Source organism: Ursus americanus, chromosome 7 (genome assembly GCF_024610735.1).
Source record: "Ursus americanus isolate L20-20 chromosome 7, mUrsAme1.1.p, whole genome shotgun sequence".
Classification (NCBI taxonomy): Eukaryota; Metazoa; Chordata; class Mammalia; order Carnivora; family Ursidae; genus Ursus; species Ursus americanus.
In genome coordinates, this window is record NC_142133.1 from 55884835 (window position 1) to 55903672 (window position 18838).

Sequence of the window (18838 nt, forward strand, 5' to 3'; positions counted from 1 at the left end):
ATTACAAAAATAATTATAAAAGGAATACATATTCTCAGTGTAGAAATATTGAGAAACTGACCGATTTTACCACCTTTCTCTTTTCTACTCTTTGCAGGTGGAAGAGTAGATGGGAAAATGAGCCGTCCATCAGGAGTTACGGGAGGACAGCAGAAGGCATGGAGGTGTGCAGACCAGGAGTGAGTGATACGCCCTGAGTGACCGACACTAGTTTGATTCTGCGTGGAACTCACTGCAGTGAGGGGGCAGACGTGCTGCCCAAATTTTGAGTTTTATCTTACACGGTCTCCGAGTTTCATGCTCCCAATCTCCTTTGCAAAAGGAATGACCTTCCAATGATTTCCATCCAATTTTTAGCACTGCATCTTTTGAATAGCTTATTGTTTTGTCACTGACCCTCCAACAAGTCAAACAAGTGGTCTTATCTCCTTTTTCTATCTTATCCTGCCGTCTAAATTATTATTCCCACGATCATTTATTCAGTCATGCATTAAGTATAGTCTTCTTACCTACCTATGAAAATCTTAATCAGAATCCTTCAGTGACTCCTACAGTTCAAATGTCCTAACACAGCAGACCTCTACCTTTGTGATCTGGCCTCTCCCCAGCTCTCGAAACTTCTCTTCGATCATTCTCGTATGCATACTGGGCTCCTATCACAAAGAAAGTCCTATGGTTCTCCCTCTTTTCTAGCCTCTGGGCTTTATAGAGTTGTTCCTCAGTGGACATTCTTCCCTTACCCTGTACGAGCTGTCAAGCTTCTTGTGTGCTTCTGGAGTCTGGGCAAGAATCACTCTTCCCCTGTCTTTCTTGACATGTCTTGCTAAAGGTAAGCCCTTGCTTTTTTATGCTGCCGTAGTGTCCTGTCCACACTTCTATTATAGTATTTAAGTTAAATTATTAATATAAGAATCTTACTTCTACAAGAGGCAGGGGTCCACATACTCTCAGGGTGTCCATGAATCCCCTGAATTATAGGAAAAAATTTATGTAGGTTCATTTTCTGCTGGGGAGAAGATTCAGAGCTCACATCATACTCACAACAGAGTCCATATTTACCCTCTCAAAACCAAATTAAGAACCACTGCACTAGACTATGAGTCCCTAGGAAACAGTTAAGTTATATACTTCTTTGAATCTTTACAATTAGATGCTAATGTTTGCCAAATGAACATTTCAGTTATTATTTAGACTAGATATTTATATTAGAAGATACATAGTAATATTCAACCTTCTCTATTCATTCATATTTTTAAGTAAATAGGAAGAGTGATATAGTAAAAAGTACATTAGTCAAAAGGAAGGATATGGAAACATTTATGCCAAACTACTACTTACTAACAGTGATTATTCTTGGAAAGAGGGATGGGGTAGTGGTGGGTTGGGCTTTCAAACGTTACTTATACCCTTGTGTCTTTTTTTAAAGATTTGTTTGTTTGAGAAAGAGAGAGTGTGTGTGTGAGTGGGGGGAGGGGCAGAAGGAGAGGGAGAGAGAATCCTCAATCCTTGCTGAGCACGGAGCCCAACCTGGGGCTTGATCTTAGAACACTGAGATCATGACCTGAGCCAAAATCAAGAGTCGGCCACTTAACCCACAGAGCCACCCAGGTGCCCCTATCCTCTTCAGTCTTGATCAACTTTGTTTTACAATGTGTGTTTTTTAGTTTTGAAACTTAAAAATAATATTTTAAACCATAGGACTTTCTTCTTAAGTCCATGAGACATCTAGCTTCAAATTGCAGCTCTGCTCCTTATTTAGTTTTGTGCCCCTGGGAATGTTACTTACCCTTTATAAACCTACATTTCCTCATCTGTAAAATGGGATAATACTTACCTATCCCACATTGTTATCATGCCACAAAGCCTAGCATGAAGTGGGGACTCAGTAAATATTATTAAATGAAAATTTTGTTGTCCTTAAGATTTTGTTTTGTTTTGTTTGCAGTCTCCCAAGACACCCAAAATAGAACTCAGTGAAAATGTAGTTCATTTTTATCTCAATACTGTAAGCATTTATACATTCAGTAAAAGTCTGATGTAACATGGCTAGTTTATAAGGTGGCTTTTAGCTCTGACTGCTGACTAATAAGGAATCCCATGATGTATTTGCTTGTTTTTAAACATAGAAGAGTTGGGGTGCTGGGGTGGCTCTGTTGGTTAAGCATCTGCCTTTGGCTCAGGTCATGATCCCAGGGTCCTGGGATGGAGCCCCACATGGAGCTCCCTGCTCAGGGGGGTGTCTGCTTCTCCCGCCTCCCTCTGCCCCTCCCCCAACTCCTACGCTTGCACATGCTCTCTCTCTCAAATAAATAAATAAAATCTTTTTAAAAATATATAAATAAATAAACAGAAGAGTTACAGGATTGTTAAACAATTTATAAATGTTTAAATTTATAAATGAAGTACAGGTACTGGTTTAAACTAAGCTCTCAGTTCATCTGTGTGGTTACTAGAAACAAGTTCTTTGCGATTTTCACTCACCTCGTGGCCTGTCTCCACCAGTAGACATCACATCATGTTTTGTGAAGTCTTTCTGATTTTTCTAGAGGTTCTACGAGAAATAAAATGCCATCGATGATGATAGGTACCTTGTAATTTATGCCATCCTTTGTTTTAATAATTTTATAACAAAAGGTTTTTATTGTACATTCAAGAGATTGCTGTTAAAAAAATTCCTGATCATTCAACAATATATAAAGTAAGAAGTAAAAGTTCTTGTTTCTTTTAGTCTTTTCATTTTTAAGTTACTTGGTGCTGAGTAAGCACATTCACCTTGGCATTTATATCTTTGGTTGACAAATAAAAAACAATTCCTGTGTCTTTAAGATCAGCTGGAGTACTCCAACATTCAAAGCAGTTCATGTGACCCTAAAATAATGAAAGCCACAAATCTAGAAATTTTCCTAAGTATCCCACATTAAATGAAGTCACCTACTTCAAGTGACAAGTGAAATAGGTTCATAATAGGTTTTTTTGTAGGGGCTAATTGAGGTGATCTACAGTCAAAATTAAGCAGCAACCCATTTGGAAAATACCCTATGAGTATATGATGGATGGTTTTGGGTTTTTTTGGGGTTTTTTTGTTTTTTTGTTTTGAGTAATATACCAGGTTTCAACCCAGCTATATGTTTTATTTATTTTTCATTATTTCATTATCTGAAGCTTCTTGGGCAGTTTGGCCAAGTCACGGAATCTTTCTGGCCTTCAGTTTCTTGGTCTGCATAATTGGCATAATAATAATAACAATGCAGATGTGAGGATTAAGAGAGATGAAGGCTGGGGGGCCAGAGACTAGAACGTGGGCAGTAGGGGCACCAATAGCTTACTTAGTCACCTTTGTCATTTTGTCAAGTTCTCCTTCTTTATCCTAAGAGAATCTATGTTTATTCCCAGTTAGCTTGCTCTTTTTTTCCTCTTAACTTTACAGAAAATTTTTCTTAAAATGTTCCTTTTTGTGCATAATGCTGCTCTTTGTCCTGAAGGAATCTAAGGGGCAATGCAAGGCCTGATTCCGGCTCTGTCAGACACTGCTCATTGCCACCCAGTATCCCTTTTTCTTTAGTAACCTAGTTTAAAAACCACATTCGTACTGAGGGCTTCAGAGGGGAGGGGGGGTGGGGGAATGGGATAGGCTGGTGATGGGTATTAAGGAGGGCACATATTGCATGATGCACTGGGTGTTATATGCAAATAATGAATCATGGAACATTGCATCAAAAACTGGGGATGTACTGTATGGTGACTAATATAACAAAATAAAAATTATAAAAACAAAACAAAACAAAAAAAACCCAAAAACCAAACCAAAACAAAAAACCAAATTCCCCCTTCTCCTTCACAGCTAGGTGTAACCACAAGAATAGATTCTACCCATGAGATAGAAGTAGAAATAATGTGAACGATCTCTGGGAAGTCTCAAAAGAGAGAACGCATCTTCTTCCTATTCTCTCTTCCCTCTGGTGGAACACAAATGAGATAGGTGAAGTCTGAGCAACCTTCTTGGACCAAGAGGGGTACACTAGGGATGGCAGAAGAGCAGGAGAGAAGGAACCAGGGTCTTGCACACAAAGACCTGCTCTAACAGCTCTGCACTGCCTACCTGGGGGCTTTTTTTTTTTTTTTTTTTTTTTCCTTAGATAGGCTCCATGCCCAGTGGGGAGATTGATCTCACAATTCTGAGCTCAGGAGTCACAGGCTCTAGACTGAACCAGACAGGTGGCCCTAGGATTTTTTTTTTTTTTAACAGAAGAGAGAAATAAACTTCTAGCTTGTTCAAGCCACTATTAGTTTGCTTTCCCATCATATACAGATGAACCTGGTCCTCTAGGAAAATGTCTAGAACCAAGAAGCATTTTTAATTCTTGAAAGTTTTCTCTCCTTTGAGCCTGTGTATCCCTTCTACTTAATAACAAATTCTCCACTCTTCAGAAGCCTCTAGAATGTCACTTCAATCATTGTTTTTACCTTTCCCCTTTGCAACACCCATATTTTGGGCATTATACACTCATTTGAGCTCTTCAGATAGGAACTTGGAAAATGGGGCCATTCTATTAGGGAAGAAAGAAGGAATTTGGCTAAAATTAAGTTTTTAGCTTTTTTGTGGATTAAAGGGAAAACAGTTCATTTCAACTGAATAAGCATTTATTAAGCATATACCATATAAAAAGCACTGTGCCAGGTGTTGGGAAAAATATGAAGATGATATTATTTCTCCTTCAAGAAGATAGACAAGTAACTGTAGCATGCGATAGACTGTAAAAAAATGCAATGAGAAAAATATAAAGTGCCTAAAACTTTCAGAGGAAACTAGATGAGTTCCAGTCGTGGGGATTACAGAAAATTTCAAGAAAATAGGATTTGAAGGGTGCCTGGGTGGCTCAATTGGTTAAGTGTTTGACTTCAGCTCAGGTCAGAATCTCAGGGTCTTGGGATGGAGCCCTGCATCTGGCCCCCAGCTCAGCAGGGAGTCTGCTTGTCCCTCTGCCCCCTCCCCCGCTCATGCTTGCTCTCCTTCCCAAATAAAAAAACAAAATCTTAAAAAGAAGAAGAAGATAGGATTTGAACTGGGGTTTGAACAGTATGTAGAAATGGTTGGGGCGCCTGGGTGGCTCAGCCATTAAGTGTCTGCCTTCAGCTCAGGGCGTGATCCCGGCGTTCTGGGATCGAGCCCCACATCAGGCTTCTGTGTTGGGAGCCTGCTTCTTCCTCTCCCACTCCCCCTGCTTGTGTTCCCTCTCTCGCTGGCTGTCTCTCTCTGTCAAATAAATAAATAAAATCTTTTAAAAATATATGTGTGTGTGTGTGTGTGTGTGTGTGTGTGTGTGTGTGTGTGTAGAAATGGTAAAAAGAGGCTCAGCAAAGGAACAGAGGTAGAAAGTCACAAGGCATAGGTGGACTTAGGGATTCTAGGGAGCATGAAGCAAAAGTAGGAGGAAAAGCTGGACTGGCTGACTGGGGACAGATACAGGGCTGTGAATATCTTCTTGGGGGCCTGCTCTGCAGTAGAGAGACTAAGGAGTCACTGAAAGTTTTAAACAAGGGAGTAGCCAGATCACATGTCTTTAGTAAGAAGGTGCCTCTTACAGGGGCCACTGCAAAGGGATGCCCAGCTGCAGAGAGTCCGGTGAGTAGGCAGCTTTGGTAATCCAAGTAAAAGGTAATGACAGTCGGAATTAGGGAAGCAGCTATTAGGACAGAAAGGCACAGATGGAAGCAACATTTCAGAGGTTATTTCATGAGCTAAATGTATACTTTGCCCAGGAAAAAGATTTGGGTTTTAATTCTCAGATTCAGAAGTGAAGAATATAGTCATTAAGGAATTTTTTAATTACTCTTATTTGAACTGGGGACCTAAAAGGAGGTTGAATATGCTGTAATAATAAACTTACTGGTTCTACAATTTTAGCAGAGCCTTAACTTTTATTATCCTCAGATGTTAACTGAGAGTGCACAGAATAACTGGTAGATGGGGAAAGAGTATTCAAAAGTATCTTAGTAGGGCTCAGGGGTGGGGGAGCACAGTCGGTTAAGTAGCTGACTGTTGTTTTCAGCTCAGGTCGTGATCTCAGGGTCACGAGATCCAGCCCTGTGTGGGGCTCTGCGCTCAGTGTGGATTCTGCTTGAGATTCTCTCTCCCTCTCCCTCTGCCCCTCCCACTTATGCTCTCTCTCTCTCTCCCCCCTAAAATAAATAAATAAATCGGAAGGAAGGAAGGAAGGAAGGAAGGAAGGAAGGAAGGAAGGAAGGAGAGAGAGAGAAAGAAAGAAAAAGAAAGAAAGAAAGAAAGAAAGAAAGAAAGAAAGAAAGAAAGAAAGAAAGAAAGAAAGAAAGAAAGAAAGAAAGAAAGAAAGAAAGAAAGAAATGCAACCATCTCTTCTTTCCCATTGTTCATCCTCTGCCCAGGTATGACAATAAATAGCAGGTATCAGGGTACCTTACACAGTAAGCTTCTTGCACTTCTCCCCAATTATCCTTTTACCACCCTTATGCACCATCACTACCCACCCCACCCACCCTCACTCTCCCTGAGGGATCCAGTGAAAATTTAAGAGAAGGAGGAAGCTTTCTAGAGAGTCTAAGAATCCTCTATTATTTGCCTCTTCGTTGCTCACTAAAATCATGCCAGCATAGCCTGAGGAAAAATAGAAAGAGCTGGCACAGACCCGTAGAAGGACACTGTCTTCTCAAATAGCTTTGAGATAAGTAACCCTTGTCCAAAAAAATCCTGAACAGCTACTTCCTCATTCCCAGGGGATAAATTCTAGAGCCTTCCTCAAATGAAAAAATTTGAGCATCTGATCAGCTGCCACTTTCTTTTTTTATTTTTCTATTTTAGGACAACTTAAACGGGTGTTAATACCTACTAAACTCTCTTTCTCAATAAGGGCAGGAGCAGATAACAAAATAATCAGAAGAGTATCCTTGGCAAAATTTAGCAATTTATGGTTTAGTTCATCTTATCTGGGGCACTGAAAGCACCTTCCAACTAAAATAATGAGGATTTTTTTCTTCCATGGTTCCCAAGGTGATTTCTGGCACTCTTGAAAGCACAGGTGATTAATCAAGTCATTGGGGACAAGCAGCAATAATGTGATTGTTGAACGATGGGTATTGATCAAACTGTGCTTCATTGTCCTGTAGTGTGTGTGTGTGTGTGTGTGTGTGTGTGTGTGTGTGCTGGGAGATGGTCAGTGGGAGAATCAGTACTTTCAGCATTGTCCCTGAGAGAAGATTAGCAGGAATTATTAAATATTCTTACATTTTCTAAAAAGCCAAAAACTGAGAAAAATACTGAGCAAACTCATACTCCAGTCCCTAAACTCAAAATCAGAAGGTTCCTAATCTGGGGTCCATAGATTAAAATTCAGACCATCTGTAAATCGCCTGACATTTTTTGATTTTACAATTTTTTTTTCAGATAGGAAGGAAGAAAGGAAGACTTTTTTTGTGCCCATTGCTTGGAGTTTACTAGTTTACCACTATGTTGATATTCACTCTTATATACAGAGAAGAGAAAGAAGGAAAAAGGGGGAATAAAGAGAAACCAGGAGTCTCATCAATTCTGTCCCAAATCAAATCAACCAAATATATGTGAAATTTGTACAAGGTATTTATCTGTTAACTTTTATATTGTATTTGTATTAGAAGTTAACAATAGTATGATCAACTTCCTTTCAAAAGCCTCTGAGGTTTCAAACTGGTTTAGATGGCATTTTCAGCGTCCATGGTATTAACAAAAATGTAAATGTTAATTAAATACAGAGAAACTGTTTAGAATAACCATGTGTCAAAAAACTTATTTCTCTAGTATAAATTTCTGATCATTTATGTTAAATCCTTCGGAAGTACCTTCAGTGAAATGGCTATACCATTTCCAGCTGTACAATTTTGTATTGAAAGCAGCTATTTAAAAAGACAAAGGGTAATAAAAGACATATTTTTATATTTTCAGAATTCTAGTTTCAGCATGTGAAAACCCATATGATTCCAGTACTAATTATAATGCTATAATGATATGGAATGCTATTCTTGCGTAAGAATAGAAAGATTTCAAGTGAAACCCGATTCTTCTCATCATGCTCCCAAAACCCCACAAAGAGTTTAGAATAAAGTTTCACTAATGTCCTTGTGTAATTAATCAGCACACATTATTCTGTGCATAGAGGAGTGAACTCTGATAGAATCCTCTGTCTCTTTTCTTTGTTACAAAAGGCATTCCTTATCTTTTTTATTCTTTATTCTTAATCCCAAAGAGGTATAAACATATTGGATTTATCTGCCTTGTAAATCAAGAAACCCGTCATCTTTTAAGATTGCTCTCAAAATGCAATTCCACTTCAAATTAATATGTAAACATCCAACACTCTTCAGTCCCCAAACATTTCATTAGTTGACAACTTGCAAAGACAGATTATGATATAATTTAAAAATTAAGCAAGAAAAATAAATGAATATTTTACAAATTGTTATAAATTTTAAATAGTTATTTCTTTAAATGGCTACCTTAAATAAATGTCAGCATGTTTTACATTTAAATTAGTAAGGATATATGGGATTTCTTCTTTTATGAAAATATTTCCCCTGTCAATGCCTTTCAAAGCACATAAAAGCACACACTTACCCCATGTTGCTTGCTGTTGTTATATCATCCTCAGATCAAGGCTTATCTGGATTCTAAATTAATTTAAAGGTTATATTAAAAAAAAAAAGCAGGAGAGGTTTGACTTCCCCGGAAACGAGATTGTCATATGCTAACTAGGCTTTTAAATGAGGAAAACTAGTGTCTCTTCTAATTATATAAGCTTCAGGTCAAATTCTAGCATCAACTAATCAACTGAACTGGATTTACTTTCAAGGAGTAAAAGAAAGAAAACTGTTTAAAAGGAATGACTTTGTTATCTTAGAAAACTGGAAACTTGAGCATTAAAAAGTTATTTCTATATCAATAAAAAGCTAAAGATTTTAAAAGTAAAATATTTATCTTGTTACCTTAAATACTTTTAAAGAAAAATATTGGGAAAAATTTAGTTTGTAGTAAAACAGATATTTTTCTATATTTTCCACAAATTTTGAAATTGCTCCATATGTCCTGGTCCCTGAAAACATCCTCTCACTTTATCTTAATTTGTATAAATTCCAGGACAATAATATTTAATTCCAAAACATGCCAATTAGTGCTAATCAACAAATCCAAAAGTGTCTAATTCTAAAAATGTATCTTTGAACAGTTAAAAATAGGGTCTTTTGAAATTAAATACATAATCTGTGATTATGAGAAACTAACAAAAATACCATTTTTATTTCTATTTTAAAAGACATTTCAACCCAGATTTATAGTAGTACAACAGAGATTTTTAAAAATTTAGCAATGATATATTGAAAAGTACAAATTTCCACAAGATTTTGAATGAAGAAATATGGAAGTTACTGTTTACAGCATTTTTTGGTCGTTTTCAGAAAAATAGTTTCAGCAAGCACTCTGGTCTTTATTGTAATTTTAATATGTAGCTGTCATGTATTCTTCTGGTAAGTTTTAAACTGTATTATCTAGAGGGTAAAAAAGCTTCCTTGGCATAGAATACATGAGGACACATAGATCTACTTTTTAAAAAATTGAAATATAATTCACATACAACACATAAAAATTGCCCTCTTATTGTGAATAATTCAGTGGCTTTTAGTATTCACAAGGTTGTGCAACCATCAGCACTAATTCTAGAATATTTCCATCACCCCAAAAAGAAACTCCATGCCTCCCAGTTCCTCCCTCCCATGGCAACCCTTCATCTACTTCCTATATCTATGGATTTGCCTATTCTGGACCTTTCACATAAAGTCCATACAATATGTGGCCAAAATTTTGCAACCGGCTTCTTTTACCTAGTATAATGTTTTCAAGGCTCATTCATGTTGTAACACATGTCAGTATTTCATTCCTTTTTATGGATGAAAAAATATATATGGCTGAATATATATCCATATATACCACATTTTGTTTATCCATTCATCAGTTGATGGACATTTGGGTTGTGTCTAATATTGAGCTGTTATGAATAATGCTGCCATGAACATTCCCATACAGGTCAATTTATTTGGGGGACATAGTTAGGAATTGCTGGGTCATAGGTAATCGTATGTCTGACTTTTTGAAAAACTGTTCCATAGCGGCTGTAACATTTTATATTCCCACCAGAAATGTTGGCAGTTTCCAATTTCTCCCTATCATTGCCAATCTTTGTTATTGTCTGTCTTTTTTAATATAGCCATCTGAATGATTGTGAAGTGCTAATTGTAGGTTTAATTTGCATTTTCCTAAAGAGTAATGATTTCATTTGTTTATTAGACATTTGCATATCTTTTTTGAAGACGTCTGTTCAATCCTTTGCCCATTTTTTAATAGGGTTGTATTTTTATTTATATGTATTTACATATGAGTTCTTTATATACTCTGGAATCTAAATCTGTATCACATATATGATTGGTAAATATTTTCTCCCATTCTGTGGATTCTTTTCATTTCCTTGATAGTTCCCTTTCACACACAGATACGCTTTTTAAAGATGATAAAACTCAGGCACAGGATTGGAAATTGACTTTGCCAAGATTTAGATAGTTCTGCTGTGTTTATTAAATGAATCACATAATTTATTATTTTTTTTAAAAGATTTATTTTTGAGAGAGAGCAGGCATGCATGAGAGCAGGGGAGAGGCAGAGGGAGAGGGAGAGAGAATCTTAAGCAGGCTTCACACCCAGAGCAGAGCCTGATGCTGGGCTCTATCTTATGACCCTGAGATCATGACCTAAGCCAAAATCAAGAGTTGGACACTCAACCGACTGAGCCGTCCAGGCATCCCACATAATTTATTTTAAACTAATTATAAGATGATGAAAATAAAGTTCAAAAAGGCATTGAGAGATGGTTTTATTGGCAAAATTATGATACAGAGGTAGTATATGAAGTTATTTCAGATGACTAAGTTTTTCTCATAACTAAAAGGTTCAGTTACCACATTGAAACTTTAATGCAGAATATACTACATGTGGAGCTTTAGTTTCAGGCCCGGAGCAGCAGTGAAATGAAAGTTACCACACCATTCTAGTCCTTGGATATCAGTATATTGTCCTTCACCTTCCACCCTGCAATAGTAGAAAATAGTAGAAAAATAAATTTGTTCATTAACCAGGACCAAGAATTTACAGTCCAGGTATACGATTGTCTAGCATATTATACTCTATGCCTGAAGAATTATAACTTTCCACTTTCAAACTTTGATTTAAAATTCAGCATCCTAAAAATAAAATAAAAAAATAAAATAAAGTAAAATAAAATTCAGCATCCTGCTTTCATATCCTACCCAAAACCATTACTATTCCAAACAAACATTATTATTATACAAATTTTGGTGTCCAAGATTTTAGGATCACATACACTAAGTTTACACAAAACCAAAACAATCAGTTAAAAAATGAAAAGTTCATATTAGTTCGTTCATTTATTCAACAAATATTTATTGACCATCAACTATGTGTGAGGTGCTGTGTTCTATGGGGGGGGTTTCTTGGACTCTTGGGAGTAGTGAAAATGTACTTCACATAAACAGACAGACCTTCATGCCATGGATTAGATTTTTTCCTTTCATTAACAACAGTGGAAAAAGTGTGTGTTATCAGCATAGACTTGAGACTCAAAAAAGGTGAACACTTTTCTGCCCTCCTCAAAATGTATTTATATCAACCACTTCATAACAATTAGGTTGCATCTTCAATTCTGGAAATAAAGGATATTTATAAATGAACATGAACCTCTGGATGACGTGGCATGGTATTCAGTGTGAAGATTAAGCTTGTAAAAGTGTGCTTTTGTTTCATTTCACTTTTATTTTTCCTTCAAGCATAAGCTCAGAAAGGACAACAGTGAGTACACTTCTACAGTTTGAAAACTTTTTGCTTACATTTTAAAAATTAGCTTAGTAAGAATACATACATATATCATGTCAAAATCCAATACACAATTATGATATTATCCCCCAAGGCTGCTTTTTTAAAAAATTTATCAGGATAGGGGTGCCTGGGTGGCTCAGTTTGGTTAAGCATCCAACTCTTGATTGCAGCTCAGGTTATGGCCTCAAGGATGTGAGATCGAGCCCGGGGTCAGGCTCCATGCTGTGTGTGGAGCCTGCTTAAGATTCTCTCTCCCTCTCCTTCTACCCCTTCCTCTCTAAAATTAAGGGGAAAAAAAGTTTATCAGGATATTTCAAGTGAAAGTAATTTTTGGCCTAAATTTTCTCAGTGATTGTGATAAGCTTTCCATTTCCAAGCTGATGGCAAGAAGTTCTATAACAGTAGGAGAGGTAAGAGGAAATAAATGAAAAGTCTAATAGATTATCAATAAGAATATTTTCTTTTGGAAGCTCTTGATGGTCTTAGCCTCTCTTTATAACATTTTCCCCCCAAAATAACCCAACAATTCTTTTTTTTTTTTAACAGAGAGGGAGGGAGAGAGGTGGGAGAGGCACAGAGGGAGAGAGAGAATCTTAAGCAGCCTCCACACCCAGCTCAGAGCTCAATGCAGGGCTCAGTCTCATGACCCTGAGATCATGACCTGAGTTGAAATCAAGAGTCAATGCTTAACCAACTGAGCCACCCAGGTGCCCCTAATCCAACAATTTTTTAAAAACATATTATAAATATATTTTAATGAAATATATTACAAAAGAATATTTAGCATTGACTAAATATAATATTTAAGCAAACATGCCTGAAAAGAACCTTTTAGAACTACAATGACTTTTTATTTTAAGCCTACCTATTTTCATTGAAGTTTCCAGTATACTTTGCCCCATTTGGGAATGTATAAGTCCCCAATCCATGAAACATATTGTCCTTAAAGTGTCCTTCATACACTGCTCCCGAAAAATGCTCAAGTCTTCCAAAACCATTCATCTGTTTGCAAAAAAGGAAATTACCTCAGTAACTAACATTCAGTTTCCTTAGAATACTTAATATGTATATATAGTCTATCATCCACTTAGTTATTATTTAATCCATCATTATATCACCCTGTATTTCCACAAAAATAAGACAACATTTACCATTTCTCATTGTCCTTCAAATGCATCTTTTTCTGAAGCCCACCAAGTCAAATGTTCCTGATCTGGGGCATTTGAACATCTAAGGGGTCCATGATGATGATAATAGGGTCCTCAAGATATCTTGAATATATCAAAAATCTTAAAGGACAACCAGCTTAGTTAGCCCAGGAAACAGTACAAAGAAGTTGTTCGGAACAAAAATTTGTATTCAAGCACACCTGTGTCCACGTCTGGTTTCATCACTCACTGGGCAAGAAACCTGAGCCTGATTTCCCTCATTTGTAAAATAGGATCATTAATGGTACCTACCTCATGAGGTGCTGTGAGTATCAAAGGAGTAAATTATGTAATGCATTTAGTTTTACTCAGTGAATAGGAGATGAGAAAGATGACAATAAAGATGACAGGGAGCCTGGCTGGCTCGGTCAGAGGATCATGCAACTCTTGACCTCGGTGGAGGGGGTGGGGGCACGTTGGGTGTAGAGATTAAAGAAAACTTAAAAAAAAAAAAGATGACAAACCCTCTATGACTTTAATATCACTTCTATGTTCGTATCAGTTATTTTTATTATATAGTCTACTCACATGTGTTTTTCATTAATGGTGAAAGGCCAGGAATCATTCAAGTGATAGGTTTACTTATCCACTGTCAATATTACAACAACAATAATACCTTGTCATCTTTCCAGCTTCCTGTGTAGACAATCCCATTAGGAGTGGTATGAATACCTATTCCATTTCTCTCAAAGATTCCAGAAGATGTTCTTGTACAGTCACCATCTAAACAAGAGAGAAATATATTGTAATCCATTATGAATGGGAACCTTGTTTGACTAGGTAGGTAATAAAGTATTTATGTTCAGGCCTAATCACAACTGCACCCCTGTGGGTCTTTTTGGCTCCCTAGCATTAAAACCAATGAGGCCAGAGATAAGGAGCTCCATGGACTTAGAGGGTCTTGTTTTTGTTTTTAAGTTTGTTTGTTTATTCATTCATTTAAGTAATTTCTACATCCATCTTGGGGCTTGAACTCATGACCCCAAGATCAAGAGTTGTATGCTCTTCTGACTGAGCCAGACAGGCGCCCCTTAGAAGATCATGTAACCATTAAAACACGCCGGCCAGGAAGACTGACTGATCCCATACATAGGTTTCCAAGGCATACTGTCTAGACTTAAATTAGAGTTTAAATTTAAAATCCATCTATTGGTATTTCTACGTCATTTTATTTAAAGGAGTTAATATCCCAATAGTAGTTTAACAAAATTTACAGTCTCATTATTTTTACTCTTATGCTATTTAATTTTAGTCTAGATAGAAAAAGTAATTGAAATCTATGCTTACCATACTTGTCTCCATTTGGAAATATAAAGTTAATCTTATACACTTCAGCAGCTGTTTTAAAAGATTTAAGAAAAGTCACATAAACGTAAATATTTTTATGTGAGAAGACCTGTAACAAATGTGCTTTAAGAGCTAACCAAACTGACTCCCTACATATGATCACAAGCGTATCATGATTACTTGGCATTTCCATTGTCTAGTGTAGGGTACTGGGGAGATGAATAACTTTGTCTAGATGATCTTTTTTATTTATTTCTTTATTATAATAGCTTTTTAAATATATAATTCACATACCACAAAACTTACCCTTTAAAAGTATACAATTCAATGGTTTTTTTTTTTTTTTAGCATTTTCAGAGGTACGCAACTATCACCACAATCTAATTCTAGAATGTTAGCAGTTAGTCTTCATTCCCCTAATTTCGACTCCCACCTCTTCTCTACCCCTAGCCCCACCTCACCCTAGCTCCTGGCAACCACTAATCTACTTTCTGTCTCTATGGATTTGCCTATTCTGGCCATTTCCTATAAGTGGAGTCACACAGTATGTGGTCCTTTATAATTGGCTTCTTTTACTTAGCATAATGTTCTTAAGGTTCATCCATGTTGTAGTGTGTAGCAGTACTTCATCCCTTTACCACCAAATAATAGTTCACTGTACAGAAATAAGTTTGTTTATCCATTCATCAACTGGTGGACAGCTGGGTTGTTTCCAGTTTGGGCTGCTATGAAGAACGTTGCTGTGGACATTCATGTATAAGTTTTTGTGTAGATATGTTTTTTTATTTCTCATGGGTAGCCTATATGACCTATGGATGCCCTCACAGAGGTAAAGTGGAGTGAGGAATTGGCGGAAGGAGGGAATAGAAAATAAAGACAGTAAATGATAGTGGGGAGAGGTAGGGGTGAGGTTGTCTAGACAGAATGAGATTGGAATGGGGGCCAGGTCAAAAGAAAGGACTGAGGGAAACCTATGCCTGAAAGCCCTGGGTCATTTAGTGGACCAAACTGTTAAAAATTTCTTCCCCCAATGCCAAAGAAAACATATATAGAGAGAAGATAAGCAAATTCTAACTTCTGGGACAATAGAGTCTACCAGAATGTTACTCGAAGTGTGGCTCGTGGCTCAGAATTACTTGGGATGCTTGCAAGTTCCTATACTACTGAATCAGAATCTCTATGGGTGGGGCAAGAGAACTGACATTTTTACTTAAAAATTAATTTAGGTGCCAATTGAGAAAGACTGAAGGCTCATCCCCTTTGAAAAAAACATAACACAATAGGTAGAAGACTTAAAAATACTGTAACATCCTCAGAGAGAAAGGTATAGTATCCTTGAGGCAGAAATAGATGGTTATGAAAAGGAACCAATTAGCAAGCTAGGGAATGAATAACATAATTGGTGTAATGACTGAATAGCATAATGGACACAACTGAAAAGTAAATCGGTGAACTGGAATACAAAGTTGCAAATTTTTCCCAGGAAAAAGGCACAAAGAAAAAGACAGGTATCACTTGGGCAAAGCCTTTCTTATCTCCCCTCACCCCCAGACTCATCTAGGCGTCTCCATAGCACTCTGGGCCGATCCCTACTATAGTACTTAGAACCCTGTTAAAATAACTCTTTTGTGCTGGAATCCCTAATCACAATACCCAGCTCGTCTAGGTCGGGGATCAGGGATTAGTCAAATCTTTTTTTTTTTTTTTTCACTCTAGTGTCCAGCATAGTACTTAGTGGTAGGTGCTTAGTACTTGTAGGTAGGAACTGAATGTCTAGCGAACGAACGGCGCTTGGGAAGCAATCTTTAAATGCTTATTAAGCAGGGTACTTAAGTTGATCATACAATAAACCAAATTTTTCAAATGCCCTTAAATGGTTCCACGTTTGAAACTTTGTAATGTTAGAGCGAAAAGGAACATAAGAGACGGAGACTATCTGGCACCATAGAGGAAACAAATCTAGAGAGGATGGCATTTGCCTAAGATGTCATAACAGCAAATCGATGGCCAAAACAGAGCTGGAATCCAGATGTTCTGATTGCCAGGCCCGGGGTGGGGGGGGGGCGGCGCTCTCCGCGTCTCCACGTCATCCCCAGTGTAGACGATCAGGAAATAAGTCCCAGCCACACAGGAGCTACCAGTGGCCACGCTCTGGCTTAATAAGCGTTCTACGTAGAGGAGCCCTTCCCGGCTCAGGGCATTGGGAGAAGGGGCACTCACTTGACAGAGGTGTGTTGCAGATACTTTCTTGACTCTGGGCTTCCTCCTGGGCCGCCAGCTCTATGGCACTGAGGGAAGGAAGCGCAAATTCCGCGCAGGGCGCGACTCGGTTGCCGGGGCGACGAGGCACCTCTCACCCGGAAGCGAATATGCGAGGGGCCGAAGCTGAGCCAATCGGAAGGCAGCAGGCTGTGCTGTTGCAGCAGGGCCGCTTCGGAGCCGCTCCAGGTGAGGTCGCGGTGGGTGGCGAAGCCCGGGCGGGACCCCTCAGCCGTGGGCTCTCGCTCCGGACAGCCGACGCGGAAAGCAGCGCTGCGAACCCGCCACGGCTTCCCCGAACGCGGACAAGGGATGTGTGCCTGTGTGCGTGGTCTGCGAGCCGCCGGGGTTGTCAGTGTGCGGACCTTTCTACCGCCTCCCTGTCCGGGGGTGGTCACGGGCTGAGCAGCATCCGGCCGGTTGGGATCCAGGCAGGCTGGCTGGGGCCGGTGAATCTGCACCAGCGGGATCCCAGGTTCTCCTCACCCAGGCTGGAGGCGAGGAAGCCGAATTCAGCTCGGAGAGGCGTAAGGGGTTGCTCTGGAGAGGCTCAGGTTTCCTTTTCTGTTTCTTGTCACCATATCGAACTGAGTGTATGCTAGAAGAAAGGTACCAGGTGTAGGTATCTGCGTGGAGCTGAATAGATGGGGTCAGTCAGAGGTTTGCCTGGGAAGGGAGTGATGTGTGATCAGTTTTCAGTGCTCTGTTTGGTGAGTCTGTTCCTGGGGGCCTGTTCTGGGTGTGAAACAAAGGCTCCTCTTTGAGCCAAACTTAGGTCCCTGTGTCCACGGTGAAGAAAAATAGCTGGAATCTTCCCAGGCTAAATGAAATAGAATAGTGAAATTTATCCATGTAGATTGTGCAACCTAATTCCCATTCCCTTAAAAACACCTGGGCTGAATCATATTGGATACAGCCAGCAAGTCTTCCTTCAACATTTTGAGAACAGATCTTAGATCAGGTTGTAAAGGTGACATTTTCTCGGTCGGTGTGAGACAAGTTGTTGATCATTATTTAGGCAAGCTAGTTGGGGCGCGGTCTTGTTGGCTAGCCACTCTTTAAAAATCAAAGCACATTATCGTCTTGCTTTTTTTCTAATGTATTTTACTTACACAAACTTACCTGGACTGGGTGTTTTTTGAGCTGAAGCTCTAATCTTTCTGTCTGATTTGTATATCCTTACCCTTTTTCTGAATTCTAGAAGTAATAGGTAATTGTTAATACACAACTTTACAGAATTCAGTTTGTCTGATTGTTTTAGTCTCCTGTTAAGCTTTAAATGACCCTCCATTTTTGTGAGTGTATGTATGAGTACCACTGTTTTTACAGAAGAATTTGAGATAGTTGGGTTTCTTATGATATTCTTATCTAAGAGATCTGGAGTCAGGAAACTTGCAATGAAGGGATTTTAAATTCGGATTGGAAAAGTGTATTAATCATTTTTTGTTTTCCATATTCTATTATATTTTGACACATCGGGGGCCTAGTTGGCCAGGAAGAAACTGCCCTTCCTAGAGATAGCTAAGTCACCTTGACCTGTGAACACACCTTTCATATGCAGACCCACCCCCAACCACCTACCTCCTTTATCTAATTTTTGCACCCCAAGCCAATTCCTCCCTCCCCTAAATCAACCCAGGGCCAGGTCACAGGCAACTAGGGACAGTCCCTAGGCCCCATAGCCTGCTGGAATTATTTTAACTGGCCAGTCCTAAACTGTTTACTCCACCCTACCTTACCTGCAGAAACCCTAAGAAAGACTGTGGCTTTTGCCTTCCCCTGGCTCCTTTGTGCCTCCTGACTGACACTGGTGCTTCCTCCTGTGGCCTGGCCTGCTGTGGCATGCTGTGACTCTCTCCTTTCTGGCTAAACGGTGAATAACATTAAACTTTTCTTTTGGTGGCATTGACCTTTCCTTGTCACTTTTATAAATTAAGACCCAGGCACAAATCAAAGGGGGTGATGTTTATCATTAAACTATGAAGTAAAGATATAAGGTACGTGTGTGTGGTGAGGAGGAGGAGATATGGTAGAAAGAATTTTGGCTTTGGTGTCAAACAGATTGTTTCAGACCCTGGCTCCAGACTTTGCTTCTATACATCAGGTGACATTAGACAAATCATATAATTTATCTGTGCCCTAG

General features: G+C 38.6%; 2 protein-coding genes and 1 long non-coding RNA gene across 8 annotated transcripts in view; 2 read left to right on the plus strand and 1 right to left on the minus strand.

The window, feature by feature from the left end:
* Positions 1-7920, plus strand: part of LOC123799810 (uncharacterized) — a 58295-nt gene extending 50375 nt beyond the window's left edge. Inside the window, exons 11-12 of one of the 2 annotated variants that reach the window (XR_015725280.1) lie at positions 98-164; positions 7418-7920. This is a non-coding gene — a long non-coding RNA (uncharacterized LOC123799810). Of the gene's footprint in view, positions 1-97; positions 1366-7417 lie in introns of those variants that run through there. The other variant, XR_006781712.2, reaches the window with a different exon arrangement.
* Positions 7921-10905: 2985 nt separating this feature from the next.
* MORN2 (MORN repeat containing 2) lies at positions 10906-18539 on the minus strand. The gene is made up of 7 exons (XM_045808880.1): positions 18435-18539; positions 17182-17331; positions 16657-16786; positions 14437-14487; positions 13766-13872; positions 12807-12943; positions 10906-11137 (listed from the first exon to the last, which is right to left on the minus strand). Exons 1-7 carry the CDS (start codon positions 18537-18539, stop codon positions 11035-11037), a joined length of 783 nt encoding a protein of 260 aa, XP_045664836.1. The 3' UTR covers positions 10906-11034.
* Positions 16808-18838, plus strand: part of DHX57 (DExH-box helicase 57) — a 55819-nt gene continuing 53788 nt past the window's right edge. For 2 of the 5 annotated variants that reach the window (XM_087863719.1, XM_045809030.2), the window contains exon 1: positions 16809-16884. The gene's annotated coding sequence lies outside the window, so the exon portion shown is untranslated. The other 3 variants (XM_045809032.2, XR_015725279.1, XM_045809031.2) reach the window with 3 other exon arrangements.